Source organism: Embiotoca jacksoni, unplaced genomic scaffold, assembly GCF_022577435.1.
Source record: "Embiotoca jacksoni isolate LCO1_2020_lvr unplaced genomic scaffold, fEmbJac1.0.p SCAF_35, whole genome shotgun sequence".
Taxonomy (NCBI): domain Eukaryota; kingdom Metazoa; phylum Chordata; class Actinopteri; family Embiotocidae; genus Embiotoca; species Embiotoca jacksoni.
The window spans coordinates 257576-272786 of NW_027185387.1; the positions used below are offsets into that span (position 1 = coordinate 257576).

The following is a 15211-nucleotide window of genomic DNA, read 5'->3' on the forward strand; positions in this document are numbered from 1 at the left end:
TTCTCTGGTATTTACAGTAGTAAATAACCAACAGAAAAACAGCTGCATTCGTTCATAATTTTCTCCTACTGAGCTTTCAAAACATGAGGATGTCAAAATCATCTGACTCTGTGCAGAAAAAAAACCAACAGAATTCTTCTGCAGCGAATTAACCTTAAATCTATACAGACCAAATATCACACATTTACAACCGCATCAGTCCTTAGATGAGGAAAAAAACTCCCCGAAAAGCTTTCAAAATGGAAATAAATAAATTAAAAATAAAAGGTGGGATTCCTCCTGACATGCAACAGATGTCATGTGTGCAGAAAAAGCAGACGATTCAGCAACGCCGTCGGTTGTCAGACTAAACCTTTCACAGCTGCGTGCGACCGCTGAACATCTTTCCCCTCAAACACGACCAAAAATAGTTTTCAACTAAATCCTTTAACCTCCTTTAAACCAGACTCCTCAGCCAGACTTTCTGTGGTCCAAAGTTAAAGAGTGTTACATGTCAACTCTTTTGTATGATTTGAAATTCAAGGACTTGCACGTACCTACCAGAAATAAAAGGTGGAGGGTGTGAGGCAGGAATTCCAGATGAATCTCTATTATAACTCAACAATCGGGTTCGTCGGTTCTTTTCACGGACAGAAGAAAAGGACAATACGGCGCTAACAATGATTCGCTGACTCGGGAACAGAAAGCGAATGTATGATATATATATATCCGTTACATCATCCTGAATTCACCTCAAAGCCCTGAAGAGAGGAGAGAACTCACTGTTCTTCTGTTTTTAACGTTGGTTTAAGAGGAATTCTTAAAAAGAAAAAAAAAAAAAGTTTTAAATATTCACAGACTTTGTTACAAAAAAAAACATTTAAAAATTTAAGGGCGGTTTTTGTCAAATCTTCATTAAAACTGAAACTGTTTAAAGAACAGATTTGATTATTTTACCTTCTATTTTTTTGTTATTTCAGTTTGAAGAAGATGAAGAAAATTCACCCGTTTGCTTTCTCGTAGAGAATTTACAGACGACTAAATAAATAATATCCGTATTAATCTGGCACCAGTAGCTGGTTAGCTTAGCAATTTGTCACGTTTAACACTTTTGGTTTTTGCATTCATTAAAACAACAACATACGATATTTCAATTCGTTTTTTTAGCAGTCGATTTTGCTGGCTGTTTTTTCCCGCCATTTTCGAAGGGTTATGTTTTAATAGTTGGACACATAACCCACTTAAAGGTCCCCTGTTGTATTAATTCAGATTTTTTTTTTTTCATCATAAAGCAGATTCAGGTGAATAGAAATACTGTGAAAGTGTCGACACAGTCAAGTCTGCGGAGAAATGCTGCACAGCCGATATTTAGCAATTGCGCTGTTCGGACTTCCCCTAAATTTGTGATGTCACAAACGCAAACAATACGTCCTCCCCCTCAGCACAGCCCCACTATCTGACTTTTAATGTGGAAGAAAAACACAGAGCGGCCATTCAGTCACAGAGCTAGCAAGCTACGAGACCGAAGACGGCCTGTGATTGGACTGAGCGTGTGTCACTCAGCAGAGAGTCAGCCAATCAGAAGAGAGGGTCACTGATATCAGTGAGTCTTAAAGACACAGACGCAAAACGGCCTGTTGTTGGTCGAACTCCAGAGAGGAGATGAAAAACTATAGAGATGGTTTTTGGGTCATAAACGCACAAAAATATTTTCTTCTGGACATCAAGACTGAAACTAAAACACCAGAGAAGTGTAAAATATTGGACCTTTAGGGTTGACTTGACTTGAAAGATGCTGTTTTACAAATTAAACAAACAAAAAATAAAAGTGTCAATTGTTTATTTTTTTATGTCATGAAAAAAAGATTTAAATAAAACTCCAGCTTAAGGGAAAAATATATTTTATGTTTCTGATACTGAGAAAATAATCTGATTACTGGAAGATTTTCCACCAGAAAGTAACGTAAACTTTCGGGTCAGCTCTCAGGAGCTCTTTTTCTTTGTGGAAACACAATCCTCAGTCCGATCGGTCGTTTGTGTTTTCATGTCTGTAAATATTTGTTTGTCCTCTGTGGCCTCGTCTGCAGAGCTGAGCTGAAACCTGTAGATTTCCACCAACAACTGAAGAAACCTGTGTGTGTGTGTGTGTGTGTGTGTGTGTGTGTGTGTGTGTGTGTGTGTGTGTGTGTGTGTGTCCAACATTCCTGACCCCACTCAGAGCTCTCGGGCACAAAACAAGGCTTTCACTGGAAACCCGTTTAATATTCAGTCTGTTGCCCTGAAACACACACGGTCAGGTTTTTATCACTTCTGAGGACATTCCATTGACTTACATTCATTTCCTGAAAGCCTCACCTACCAACAATTACCGCTTACCTTAACTTTAAAAGCAGTCTTCAAACTAAAATCTAATGACTGACATGATGAGAACTTCCTCAATTTCTCTGAATGGAAGTCGAGTCCTCGCAACGCGAGTAGCGCGCACGCACACACACACACACACACACACACACACACACACACTGCACAGGACTGTTGTTTTCATCCAGACGTTCGAAGAAAAAAATGAATGAATGAAGTCGTATAAACAATTCTCTCTCTCTCTGTGTGTGTGTGTGTGTGTGTGTGTGTGTGTGTGTGTGTGTGTGTGTGTGTTCCACACCTCCAACTGGGGCCAGTTCATGCTCATGCCCGGTCCGTGGGTGTTCCTCCACCACCGCAGGTCTTCGGTGTCGCTGGCTCCTCGGATGGCCTGACCCAGGTCCCGGTACAGGTCCTTGAAGCTGGTGGACCAACAGACACATCGTCACTCATTATTGCATCATCTGAGTTGAGTTTTTTTTTTTTTTTTTTTTTTTTTTTAAATCATCATTTATAATTTTATAATGTTATCTGCAGTTTTTCCACCCTTCTCTTCTGGACATTTTTAATTTCATTTTTGGTATATTATAAAGTCCAGGTGCTGCTTATGACATTTTCCTGTTGAAGACATCAGACTTTAAGCAGCTATAATCAATAATTGTATTTTATTTATTTAAAAAAATGTATCAAACGGCAGTGAACAGAGTCGCTCGTAGTCATGAAGCTGCAGGGAATAATCAGCAGAATCTGCGGCTCAATGTTTTCTTGTTTTGGTTTGCTCTCACGGCTCTTGTAGCTTCACTGGCAGCTGTTTTTCAAAATAAAAGCTCCAAGAAGCAGTTTACCGACACACACAGAGACCAGCTGGTGAACACAGCGGAGATTTTAGAGATCAAAAACAGAGCTAACGGAGAGTGAATACTGGAGTTTTTGTTGTTATGGCAACAGAAAACAGATCTACTGTGTAAATGTTCACGACTTTTTGTTGTTATGGCAACAGGAAACACTACTACTGTGTAAATGTTCACAACTTTTTGTTGTTATGGCAACAGGAAACAGTTCTATTTCATACATTTCATGACTTTTTTCAGCTTTTTCTTGTGAAGTAGTTGTCAGTTTGAACCCTCGGGGCGACCACGGCTCACTTGTAGGCGCTGGATGATTTTAAAGGACAGGCTCTCGTGCGTGGTGATTAACTTCAGGTAAATAACAGACTCTATGAGCTGAAGTCTGGACTTCAGGTTTGGACCGAGGTCTCTGTGGGAGGGCCGGCAGGTGGTCTGTCATTAGATGGGCTGGGTGAGGATCATGAACGCACACAAGGTCGCGTCTCTCTGAACCAAAGTAGAACATTAAATAACCCCCCAAAAAAAAACAAATCAAATTGAAATCAAATGCAGTATAAAAAAAAAAAAGAAACAAAAGAAACAAAAACGTTTGCATATATTATATTAATATAAAGTGAAAATCCCGCCACAGCAGGATGTGAAGTTTCTCTTAAAAAAAATTAATTAAAAAAAAAAGTCCCTCAGTTAAATTTGTTCAATATTTGAACAAAGAACGCACTGGACTTCACCAATCGTGGTTTCCATGGTGACCGTGGGCTTGTTCAAATAAGACGAGAGGTCAATAGTTAATCGACAACAAGCAGGAGTTTTCTATTAACCTCTGTGTACACATCCGAGCCACGACGGCTCCGCATGCCTTCGAACCGAGTCAATTTAATCACCCCGTTTCCTCTTTTGGATGTGTAAATGCGTGTGTGCGTGCGTCCGTCCTACTCGTCTTTGACGGACAGGTCGAGGTGTGCGTGGATGTCCTGCAGGACGTCCTTGAAGAAGCGCAGCCTCTTGCGCTCGGCCTCCTGGGTGAGGTCGAACACCTGCTCCATGTCCTCCATGTAGCGAGGGTTACAGCGGTTCAGCTCCTCCAGGGCCTTCACGTAGCGGTCCTTCACCTGCACACACACACACACACACACACACACACACACACACACACACACACACACACACACACACACAGTGAGCTACTGTATCACCCTTTATTGTCGAATCATCGAATGTTTGATTGATTGACATGTGACAAGTTGTAACAGAGAAGCAGTGATTTCTGTTTAAGAGATGCACAACAACAAAATAAATAAATAAACAAACAAACACACTGCCCCATCACCCGTTTAAACTGTCGCCGTGACGTCACGAGAGCCGACACTGCGTTTCTGCTACGACTCTTTATGGTACACGCGTGACCACAGATCTTTTTCACCTGTGTGAATCATGAATGACGTGCAGGTTTGTGAGCTGACTTGAGACTCGAGCAAGAAGTCAGACTTAGTTGAGCTCTCGCATACCGCAAGTAGTTTTCATGCAGGTTACCATGACGACATGTCGGACCCTCTGATGGTTTGCACTAATTGCAGAAAGAGACAATCAGCTGCAGCTTTTTAAACCAGAACATTCTTCTTCTTCTTCTTCTACGACTCAACCCCATAATTTGAAAATATATTTAGTTTTGGTGACATGAAATCAAAGCCAGCAACAGTTGCTGCCTCCGTAAACTCCCCGTGACTCACGGACGGGTTTGAATTAGCAGCACGTTGACAGCAGACCGGACGGGTTGTCTGGAGGCTGGTTTTTTTTTTTTTTTTTTTTTTTTCTTTTCTCCTCCTCCAAACTGAGCGAATGAGTCACGATATTGGATTTCATTTCCTCGTTTGAGATCAACAGCGTTCGTGCGCTGCGACCGATCCCGATTTCGGGTTCTCAGGATTTCCCTGTTTGCCGTCGATCGTTTTCCCTCCTCGCGAAGCTGCAGTCAGTTTGTTCTCCGGCGTTACAGCAGAGCGGAGAACGGAGGGGAACAAGCCCGGTCACGTTTCAAAGTCACACACACACACACACACACACACACACACACAGGTATGTTTTTTTGGACTCACTGACACACCCAGACCAGTGCAAGACTCTGTGTGTGTGTGTGTGTGTGTGTGTGTGTGTGTGTGTGTGTGTGTGTGTGTGTGTGTGTGTGTGTTTTTGTACTTTCTCGGCCTCCTGGTTGCAGCGCTCCGCCCGGGTCGTGTATTTGCGGACTTCCTCCTGCGACTTCGTCGGGTCGGCCTTGGCGTGCGTTTCCCTGGTAACCGCCGTCCACTCCTCCTTCCTGGCCTGATGGTAGGTCTTCTTACTAGACTCCACCTTCACACACACACACACACACACACACACACACACAATTATACACCCTTTGATATGTAATCAACACACCGAACAGCCAACTCGTCATCCTTCTTCGAGTGATCCTTCAATGTTAAAGTTGCATATTAGAAACATGACGGGCAACAGAAAGGAAACTGAACTTCAGGAATCATTGAACGCCAAATCGATCAGCTTCAGCGTCTCGTCTCATTTGCGAGTGCCGTCTTTTTGTCCGCGTCTCTCACTCTTGGGTTTTATTCGCTTCCTGTTTCTGCTGCAACGCTGGCATGGTCATTTTCTCAAGAAACGGTGTTGGGGGGGGGCGGAGCCTCACCTCTTTCAGTTTGCGGACCCAGGGTTTCTGAGCTTTGCGGAAGCCGTCGTCCGCGTCCTTGGTCTCCCTGAAGCCGCCCATCATCTGCTTGTGGAAGGCGTCTTTCTGCCAGTTGCGCACCTTCTCGCTGTCTTCGTCCGCCAGCCGCCCGCGCAGCTCCAGGTGCATCTCGCTGAGCCGATCGGCCGCCTGCATGAAGGCGTGCCACGCCTTCTCCAGCGTGCCGTACTGGGGTCCTGACGGAGGAGCGCCACCGTCAGATCCAAACAAAAAAAGACAGAAATATTAGATTTGATCCTTTTTTTTGGGTCCAATGTGACAGGAAACTAAAAATCGATGCGATTTTAGACAAAACGAGACATCCGAGGACATCAAATAGGGCTCGAGAGAACAAGACGAGAATTCTTTCTCCATTTTGTTTGACAATTTTTAAGACAATTATTGGAAGATTAGTTCATAATGGAAAATAATTGAGAAATCAAACGAACGTAAGACAAGATGTTAAATATGACTCAACTCCTCTCGACTCTGCTCGCCTTTTTTGGGGTTTTCCATCGGGCAAGAAGTTGTGGATAATAACTGGTACGTTTTGTTATGGTATGAAGGAAGACGATCATCACTGCAATCATCACCGCCTCAACATTACGTGTCGAGTCGAGTCGAACGACGCGGCGATCAAAACGAGATTCGTGCGATGTGATTTATTTTTTATTTATTTTAGTGACCTTTCTCCACGGCGCCCCGCCACCTCTTGGCCCAGTCGCTCAGCTGAAGGGCGTAGGTCTTTTCGATCTTGGCCCTCTCCTGGAAGCAGCTGACGATTTCGTTGCACAGCCGGTGGCCGTCGTCGATCCGCTTCACCGTCCGCTTGTAGTTCCCCGGCTGTAAACGGAGACGGACACGGAGACGGGAAGCAGAATGAAGAGTCGCTCCGTTAGAACACAAACTAATATTAGTCAAAACTGGATTAGTGACGAAGAGATAAAATAAATTAATTAATTAATTAAAAAAAGGGAGGCCAGACAGAAGCCACAGCCAGTGGAAAGCCGTTTTTTTCCAGACGGAGGGCTGTGAAGCCGGCAGTCAGTCATCAGGGACTCATTACGTCTTTGTCTCTATCTAAACATCGCAGACCGACACTCTGACTTCCCTCTCGTGATGTTCAGTTCAGATGGTTTTGCCGTCATTCCCCTCGGCGAGGGTTCGGACTAAATATCAGAAACACTTCTCTGCGTGATGCAACATGGCAGCACAACAAACTGCAGCCGCCAGAACAAAATCTGAGTTGAATGAACATCTAAAACGATAAAACTGACCTCCGTGGAGGATTGATAGCAGGACGGCTCGGTGTACCTAATAAACTGGCAAATGAGTGTGTATGCAGGGAGTTTAATGACATGCTGTACGTGATGTTTCTGAACTGGACGCGGAGATCTCGTTACCCGATTTAACATCTCTAGATTCTAATGTTAGTGCGAGTATAATAATTATAACCTTTCTCTTTTTTTAATCGACTCTATGAGACGCAATCCAAAAGTTCAGAGACCGTTCCTGTTGTACGCTAACAGAGCACGGAGAAGCTCTAACTTTAAGTGAGTTTTGGACATTTCACGACTGATAAGACTAAATTTTATCTCTCTGGCTTAAGACCCAGATCGTAAAAACTTTAGTTTTGTAAGCGAGAGAGCGAGACGATGGCTGTTGTACCTCCCAGAAGCTGTCAGAGCTCCCCAACTCGCTGAGGTCTCCGTTGGAAGACATGTTGGGGTCGGCTTTACAGCACGGAATGATGGCGGCTACGGAAGAGACTGTGAACGACAGGAGAGAGAAACCAAAAACAGGTTATTCATTGATTACACACAGCTGATTTCGTGGTGAATATCCTGGTTGTCTTAATGCAACAACAAAAAACAAAAAGGAAGTCCGTTCAGCTGGCTAATTTCTTTGTTTACTTTCAAGTCCGACTTAAAAAAGACAAAAACATTTATTTGGAAAGGTCATTGCTGGTCGCCCAAATAAAAGCAGTTTGGCGAGACACTTTGTTTTCCCTGAATCTCTGCAGCGAAGGCAGGAAAAGCGCTAAGTTAGCACAAACCAAATAAACACGTTAATGGGAAAACACAGCGGGTTGAAATAAACAAGACGAGTCAACAGAGAGAAGAGAGTCGGACGAACTCCTCCTGCTGATGAAGATTCGTGTGATTGAGATTTTCAAAACAAAAGGATTATAGATGTTTTGGGTTTTTTTGCTTTTTCAAATACTAATACACACAAATGAACTCATCTTTGTGAAAACTTTTTTTTTTATTTTAAAAGGCTTCCTTGGAGTAACTAAATCCATGTAAAAAAAAAAAAAAGCATATAGATGATGACATAAATACACGATGTCCCTTTAAAAGACATTTGTCTTCTGTGTCCGACGAACACTCGGTGCCCTGTCGCGCACATCCGCTCCGTTACCGAGGCAATAATCTGTGTCAGCCGGTCCCTCCGCCGACAACAATGGATCTCATTCATTTGGGATGCGCAAACATGTGGACAGAATGAGCTCCAATGATGACTCGAGATTAAAAAAACACAATATTGTTTATTGATTGTCTTGTAAATCTATAAAATCAGTCAGTTAAACTATTAACTAATAATCCAATGACTCTCACTCTGTAATTAAATGACTTATTTAGCAAATATGATTAATCTAAAAGATTAATTATGTAAAAGAAAAAAAAATCTATCTGGCAAAGTTTATATTATTGTAATATGGTGATAATTCTAATTATAAAAGGCTGTGACCACAACTACATAATACATATCATAACAATAATTAATTTTCCCAATGCACATATAAAAACGAATAAATCAAAGTTAATTCATTCCAGTTCTGCTCTTTAATTCTGAATAATTATAATAAAAACATATTCAACACATTTAATAAACTCAATTCAACTGAAACGCTTCTGACTAAAAGAGAAAGTCAGACTTTAGATATTTTTTTCCAAAATCGGACTCAAAAACAGGAAGGAGCATTTAGATCAATAAACATTGTTTACGACCGTGTTTATGAGCAAGAAGTTGTCTTTTTTGGCGGAAATGTGCATCATTTCACCAGCATGAAGTGTGTGTGTGTGTGTGTGTGTGTGTGTGTAGTACGTCCTCGAGAGATAAACACAACATGAAGCAGCAGCTCCGAAGAGACTTCAACAGGTCAAAAAAAACCAAAAGAGAAACTTGAAGAAATAAATTCCTCCCTGTAGGGAACTGAGTTTAAGATTTAGAAGGATCTATTGGTTGAAATGGATAATTAAGTTTTAACTTAACCTAAAACTAAGAATTGTTGTAGTTCGATTATCTTAGAATGAGGCCTGAATATCTGCACAGGAGAGAAAGTCCTCTCAGGATTCGACCATCGACTTTATGTGAAAGTGTTCGTAGCTTCCGGGTCTGATAAGTGAAGCCAATGCAGAAGTGCAATACCACCGAGGACCACTAGAGGGCAGGCGGCAAAATACCTCCAATAGACTCCCATTCAACTTCTCATAAAATACAGTCGATAAATGTTTCTCGCAGGTAATTACGGCGTCATTCGCTGCATTCCCTCCTTCTGATCCGTGTTCTGGTGAAAATAATCACATCGTTAATGAGATATTAAAAAGTGGTGTGTTTTGGGGGCGTGTCTAACATTACACATGTACAGGTGGGCGTGGCATGGTGTCGTTGACTTGTGACTTATTTCTTAATTATTGACAGGACGGATCAGAAGCTACAGTCCACGGTGACATCATGGTCGGTTGCCGCTCGGTTTCTACGGTAGCCCAGAAGGGACAAACCAAACACCGTTGCTATAAGAGAGGGACTTCTGCGTTTTACACTCGTTTCACGGCCGCTGAGATTTCTTGCCCACCTGTAACAGCGAGCGGTGTTCAGGTGGTCACCACCAGGTGTCAGTAAATCCTACACACCGCTCCTTTAAAATAAAGCACAGGAGGTCGTTTACAGAGCAGGTCTGTACGATGCAGCAGAATAAACATGCAATTTAATGTCAGTTGAACTCCAACATGACCAGAGGGGATTCTTTTTGTTGTTTTTTTGCAGCGTCTGTCGATGAACTCAGCCGACGGTTCACCGTGACCCGACTTTCCCTATACATCCACTTCCTCTGTGCTGTCTTCCCATTGGACACCCCCCCTCCCCCCGTTTCAAGGCCAGACAACTTCCTGTGGCAGATACAACAAACCTGGGAGGAAAACATGCTCCACTGCTCCAGGTCTGCCTGCGAGCTCTGAGCCTTCAAAATAAAGCTTTGTGTTAAAACTGGTTTGATCTGAAGACTTCAGGCTGATGAGGAAAACTAGACAAGTCTTCTCACTGGTAACGGGAATTAAATCAACTGATCAGACTTTATTAATACTGCACCTTTCGCACAGGTTGGTGCCACTCAAAGGTCTTAAAGAGTTAATTAAAGAACAAAATCTTTTGCCTGAAAAAGCTTCTTTTCTTTGAGCGTGAAAACAGAAGAAGGAAATGTCAGAAATGAACTTCAATTAAATTAAAGTGCGATCAGATAAAAAAAAAAATCAGAGACGCGTTTTACTAACATATGATAAAATACAAAAAAACAAAGACATTAAAGATAAAAGCCCATCTTTCATAATTTCCCATTTCAAAATAAAAGCCCAATTCTTTTGTAGGCTGAAAAAATAAAAGCCCACACCCTCTATTTGATATTGCATCAGCATAAATGCAAGAAAACAAGTGCTTGACACTAATTTGAATCAATCTAAAGTGCACTGGAGAACAAAATCCAAGTTATCAGTGTTAAAGTTATATTTATTTATATTTATACAGCGGCAATGTTTGGAAACATTGAATAAAACTGCTGTATACATCTAAACTATGTGACTAATATCTGCAATTTATATTGTTAAAAACACCAAGTGAGCCTTTAAAGAGCTTAAAGGTGGTTCTGTTCCTGTGTGAATAGTTTCTGTGTGAGATCCTGCTTCTCTCTCCGGTTGACAAGCCTGTGAGATGTTCCCGGTGACTTCTTTTCCTCCTCCCACAAGCTCCACAATGTTTTCTCTCTGTAAATAACTAGTCGACTCGCAGTAAATCAGCGCCGGAGAGACCGACTGGTGCTAAATTAGACGCCGTATGCGACGGTAGCCTCGGTGAAGATCTGCAGGGAACAATGCGAGAGCGTAAATAAGCCCGACGGTCCTGCAAGCGTGCACGTACTTGTGCTAACACTGAGCCCTGAATGAACAAATTTAAAAAAAAAAAGGATTAGCTTTAGTGTGTGCTGTAGTTTTCAGGTTTGTCTGGGTCTGGGTGTGTGTGTGTGTGTGTGTGTGTGTGTGTGTGTGTGTGTGTGTGTGGTGTCGGAGGCGGCGGGTGACGTTCCGAGATTATAGTCGAAAGCTGACGTCCAGCGACACACAACATCACACCTGGAAGTTAATCCACTTCAGGCGGCCTAAGTTCTTCTCCACACAGGTGGAGGCAGCAGGGGGCCGACCGAGAGTGAGTGAGTGAGTGAGTGTGTGTGTGTGAGTGAGTGTGTGTGTGTGTGAGTGAGTGTGTGTGTGAGTGTGTCAGAGGTGAGTGGTAAGTATGCCGACATTAGCGGAGGCATCCGCCACCGGCGTGCCGGAACATGAGGGAGTATGAGAAAACCGACTTGGCCGTGGAGCGCTAATTACTGGCTTCTTCAGAGGTTTCACCAACAACGCTTTCAACAGCTCGTAGGGACGCTAAGAAGGAAAGACTGGCTTACACGGCATTTCCAAGAAATAAAGTCTGTAAAACCGGGTAACAAGAGATTATCAGGGATTCAAGTGGTTCTGCAAAAATCGCTGGAAAATAAGGAGGAAATTATAAGAGCTGTAGAAACGAGCAGCGAAGAGAAGAAGGCTTCCGAGAGAACAGACAAATAGTGATGAACCCAGACTGTGTATAAAAGTGTTCGTAGCTTCCTGGTCTGAAGAATGAGGCCTGATGCCTTCAGCTGCAATACCACCGAGTGCCACTAGAGGTTGCCTCCAAAAATGCTCCGGCTCCACAGACTCCCATTCAACTTCTCTCATCAAATAAAGGGTCCATACATTTTTTTCCACGTCCTAATGGTGTTGTTAGCTAAAGTCGCTGCTTCTTATTAGTCTCCTGGAGGTCCATTTGAAAATAATCCGTCATTAGTTCGAGAAATTGGCCTAAAAAAAAGACGTGTTTTTGGAGGCGTGTCTGTTTGATTGACAGGCCTGTGGTCCGGTCAGGTTTCAGCTATCGGTGGGCGGGACGTAGTATCATCAGGTTTCCAATTGGATTAAGTTAGAGCCACCGCTAGCTCCAAATATGGTCACTTCCTGCTCCAAACTAGCAAAGATGGTGACGGACAGAATCCGAACTGGAGGCTTCGTAACGGCCGTTCAACAAACCGACGGGTGACGTCACTGCTGGTTGCCGCTTGGTTTCAGACCACAGTGAAGAAAACTGAAGTTGTGATCAATATTCTGGTGGAGCAAGGCCATGAAAAGAGCGGGCCGACTTTACCACGATACAAGTCTCCTGCGAATAATGATAAACATGAGCTTGTAGCATTCAATATAAATCAGCGATTCGCCTCTTAAATATAGATCTATTTTCTACGATAAGAACATGAACAGTTCAACCTTGAAGCTTCTTCGCCACTGAGTTTATAAAGCTGATCAATTATATCTCGACTCTCAAATTGCAACACAGATCATGGATCTGTTTGCTTTGAGACTTTTTTTCCCAGGTGGTAGTAGAAGTTTTAACTCAAAACTAATAAAACGCCACTGAAAAAAAACCAACAACCGGCTTATGGTTGGACCAAAGTACAGACACCCGTTTTTAAATAGAAACAAACACGTACCGACAGGTAAAAGCTTTCCATTTTGATTTAAACGAAACGAACAGCACGCATTTCTTCGGTCTAGTTTTTGGCCGGAAGAGGTGCACCTTAATCTGTTTGAGGTCAGAAGCATGGAGAGTACGTTATGTCAGAGTGAGCTCGCAAAGATAGAAGTATGGTGTGTGTGTGTCAGAGTATCTGGGTGCGGCTCTATGAAAACAAGTAGGTTTGTCTGCTTCCACCTGTATTATCTCTCTACCTGCTGGAGGGCGTGCAGGCGTTGAACATGAAAGTTGACAAAAAGCTCCTGTAACGTTCTCAGGAAAAACAACCGCTCGGCACAACAACTTCACAACAAACTACTCTCACTGGGAATCACGTTCGAATCCCAAAAACCAGCGCCGCTTGAAGAAAAATGCTCTCCGAGCAGTCCTGAAATATCACGTTTCGCAAGCGTGGATTGATGCGAGGTGACAGTGACCTTTGACCTTTGACCACTAAACTCTTATCAGTTGCATCTTTGGTCCCGAGTGAATGTTTTTGCTGAGTTTGAACAAATTCCCTCGAGGCGTTCTAGAGATATCGCGTTTACAACAAACGGGACGGCCGGTTGAGGGGAACGCGAGGTCACAGTTACTTTGACCTTTGACCTTTAATTCAGTTCATACGTGAGGCCGAGGGAGTGACTGTGTCACATTTGAGGAAATTCCATCGAGGGATTACCGAGATATCACGTTCACGTGGATGAGTCGAATTGGGGTGACAGTGACCTTTGACCTTTGACCAGCAAACTCTCTTCAGCTTATCTTTGGTATGAAGTGAATGGTTTTGCCAATTTTGACCAAATTCCCTCGAGGGGTTTTTGAGATATCGCGTTACCGAGATCAGGACGAACGAACGACCCAAAAAAAACTGATGTTTCCGGCTCCGAGGCATAAAAACACGCAGAAACCGTCACAGACATGTTTCATTATTTTCTTATATTTTACAGACAAATCAATTATTGACTACTCAAGAAAATAATCAACATATTAATCGATACCGGAGCCTGATTTCCATTTATACTGCCATCTCATATTACCACAATTGATGGCCCGCCTACAACACCTTCTGTGGAGACGATAAATATTTTCATATATACATCGTCTTGTCTGGTTGCTGTATTTTACTTTCATTCACTGCGACAAACAACGGTGATGAAATACTGAATAAAAAAATACCGTTCCGTGATGTGAATTTATTATTTTTCACTGTAATCCCTTTAAATCCGCGCCGTGATCACGGACCAGTGAGCGGAGCGCGAACAGATGGTCGGATGATGTTTGTGTGGCGAGTCCGGGAAACACCCGTCGTTTGGTGTGTGTGTGTGTGTGTGTGTGTGTGATTTAAACTGAGGAGATTGAACTCTGGTTCATGATCGGTGACCGGGGGATAGTAAACACCCTCCAATAACACACACACACACACACACACACATTAATACACACTCAATCCAGGATCCCATGGTGGATCCCATTTCCTGTTGGAAAATAATCAACGTCTTAATCATCGATTAAAACCAACACAGGGACGAAGATGGAGCTCAGGAGGTCGATGTTATTTGTTCACCACGTTTCTTCATGTCTTGATCGACAGTTGTTAAACACAGCTGGAAAATTAGCGACGCTAAGCTAACCAAGTCTGGCTATTTGACCTTATTTTCAGACCACAAACGCCGCCGTGTGAAGTAAAGCTACTTTCCCGGTTCGACAGGTGTATCGTCCCACTCCCAGATCAAAACTTTCCAACTCCCCTGTTGCTCATGAACGCACCATTAAACCAGGGTTAGGGTTTTCTGGGGAATATGTATGCCAGTGATAAATCATCATGCGTGGGAGGTGATCCGTACACACGACCTTAGAACTGAGCCGCAACTTAAGGTGCTTCAACTAATAGTGCTACAGCCTTCTGCTAATTTGTAACTTTAAATGATTTCCCATCACAGTTGCTAAAATGTTCGCCCGGTTTCATTTCCATGAAGTCCATTAACCGTCTGAAGGCATCCAAGAGGTAAAAGGTCGGTCCTTTGATCCACAACAGGGCGGCGGAGCGTCAGGCCCGACCGGCGGAGAACAGGAAGACCCGTTCAGAGAGAGCGACGGTGACGGAACGAAGCCGCGAATGACCGAAAGACGAGATCAAGGAGCGAAGCTTGCGACGGACGAGCGGCGAGACGAGGGACGACAAACGGAGGTCGGGACGAGCCGAGCGACGTTTACAACCGAGAAATAAGACGAGAAGCTTCTGATGCGGATTCCAAAACGAAGCAACAAAAAAAACGCAGCTTTGAAAGGTCGGGTCTCACCGGAGGACACTTCCTGCACCAGCTTCACTTTATAGACCTGGACCAGATGGCTACAACAATACGAACACACTGATGCTAAATGAGTTGAATTTTAAAGAATTTTAAGTTTCAGTTACCAACATTTGCTAATT

General features: G+C 43.2%; 1 protein-coding gene across 3 annotated transcripts in view; it reads right to left on the bottom strand.

The window, feature by feature from the left end:
- Window positions 1-15211, bottom strand: part of pacsin3 (protein kinase C and casein kinase substrate in neurons 3) — a 31871-nt gene that overhangs the window by 9528 nt on the left and 7132 nt on the right. For all 3 annotated transcript variants that reach the window (XM_069165622.1, XM_069165621.1, XM_069165623.1), the window contains 6 exons: window positions 7579-7679; window positions 6597-6753; window positions 5872-6107; window positions 5382-5537; window positions 4122-4297; window positions 2642-2762 (listed from right to left, as the gene is read on the bottom strand). In XM_069165622.1, the coding sequence (XP_069021723.1) occupies window positions 2642-2762; window positions 4122-4297; window positions 5382-5537; window positions 5872-6107; window positions 6597-6753; window positions 7579-7632 (900 nt within the window). In that variant the 5' untranslated portion in view covers window positions 7633-7679. The remainder of the gene's footprint in view (window positions 1-2641; window positions 2763-4121; window positions 4298-5381; window positions 5538-5871; window positions 6108-6596; window positions 6754-7578; window positions 7680-15211) is intronic.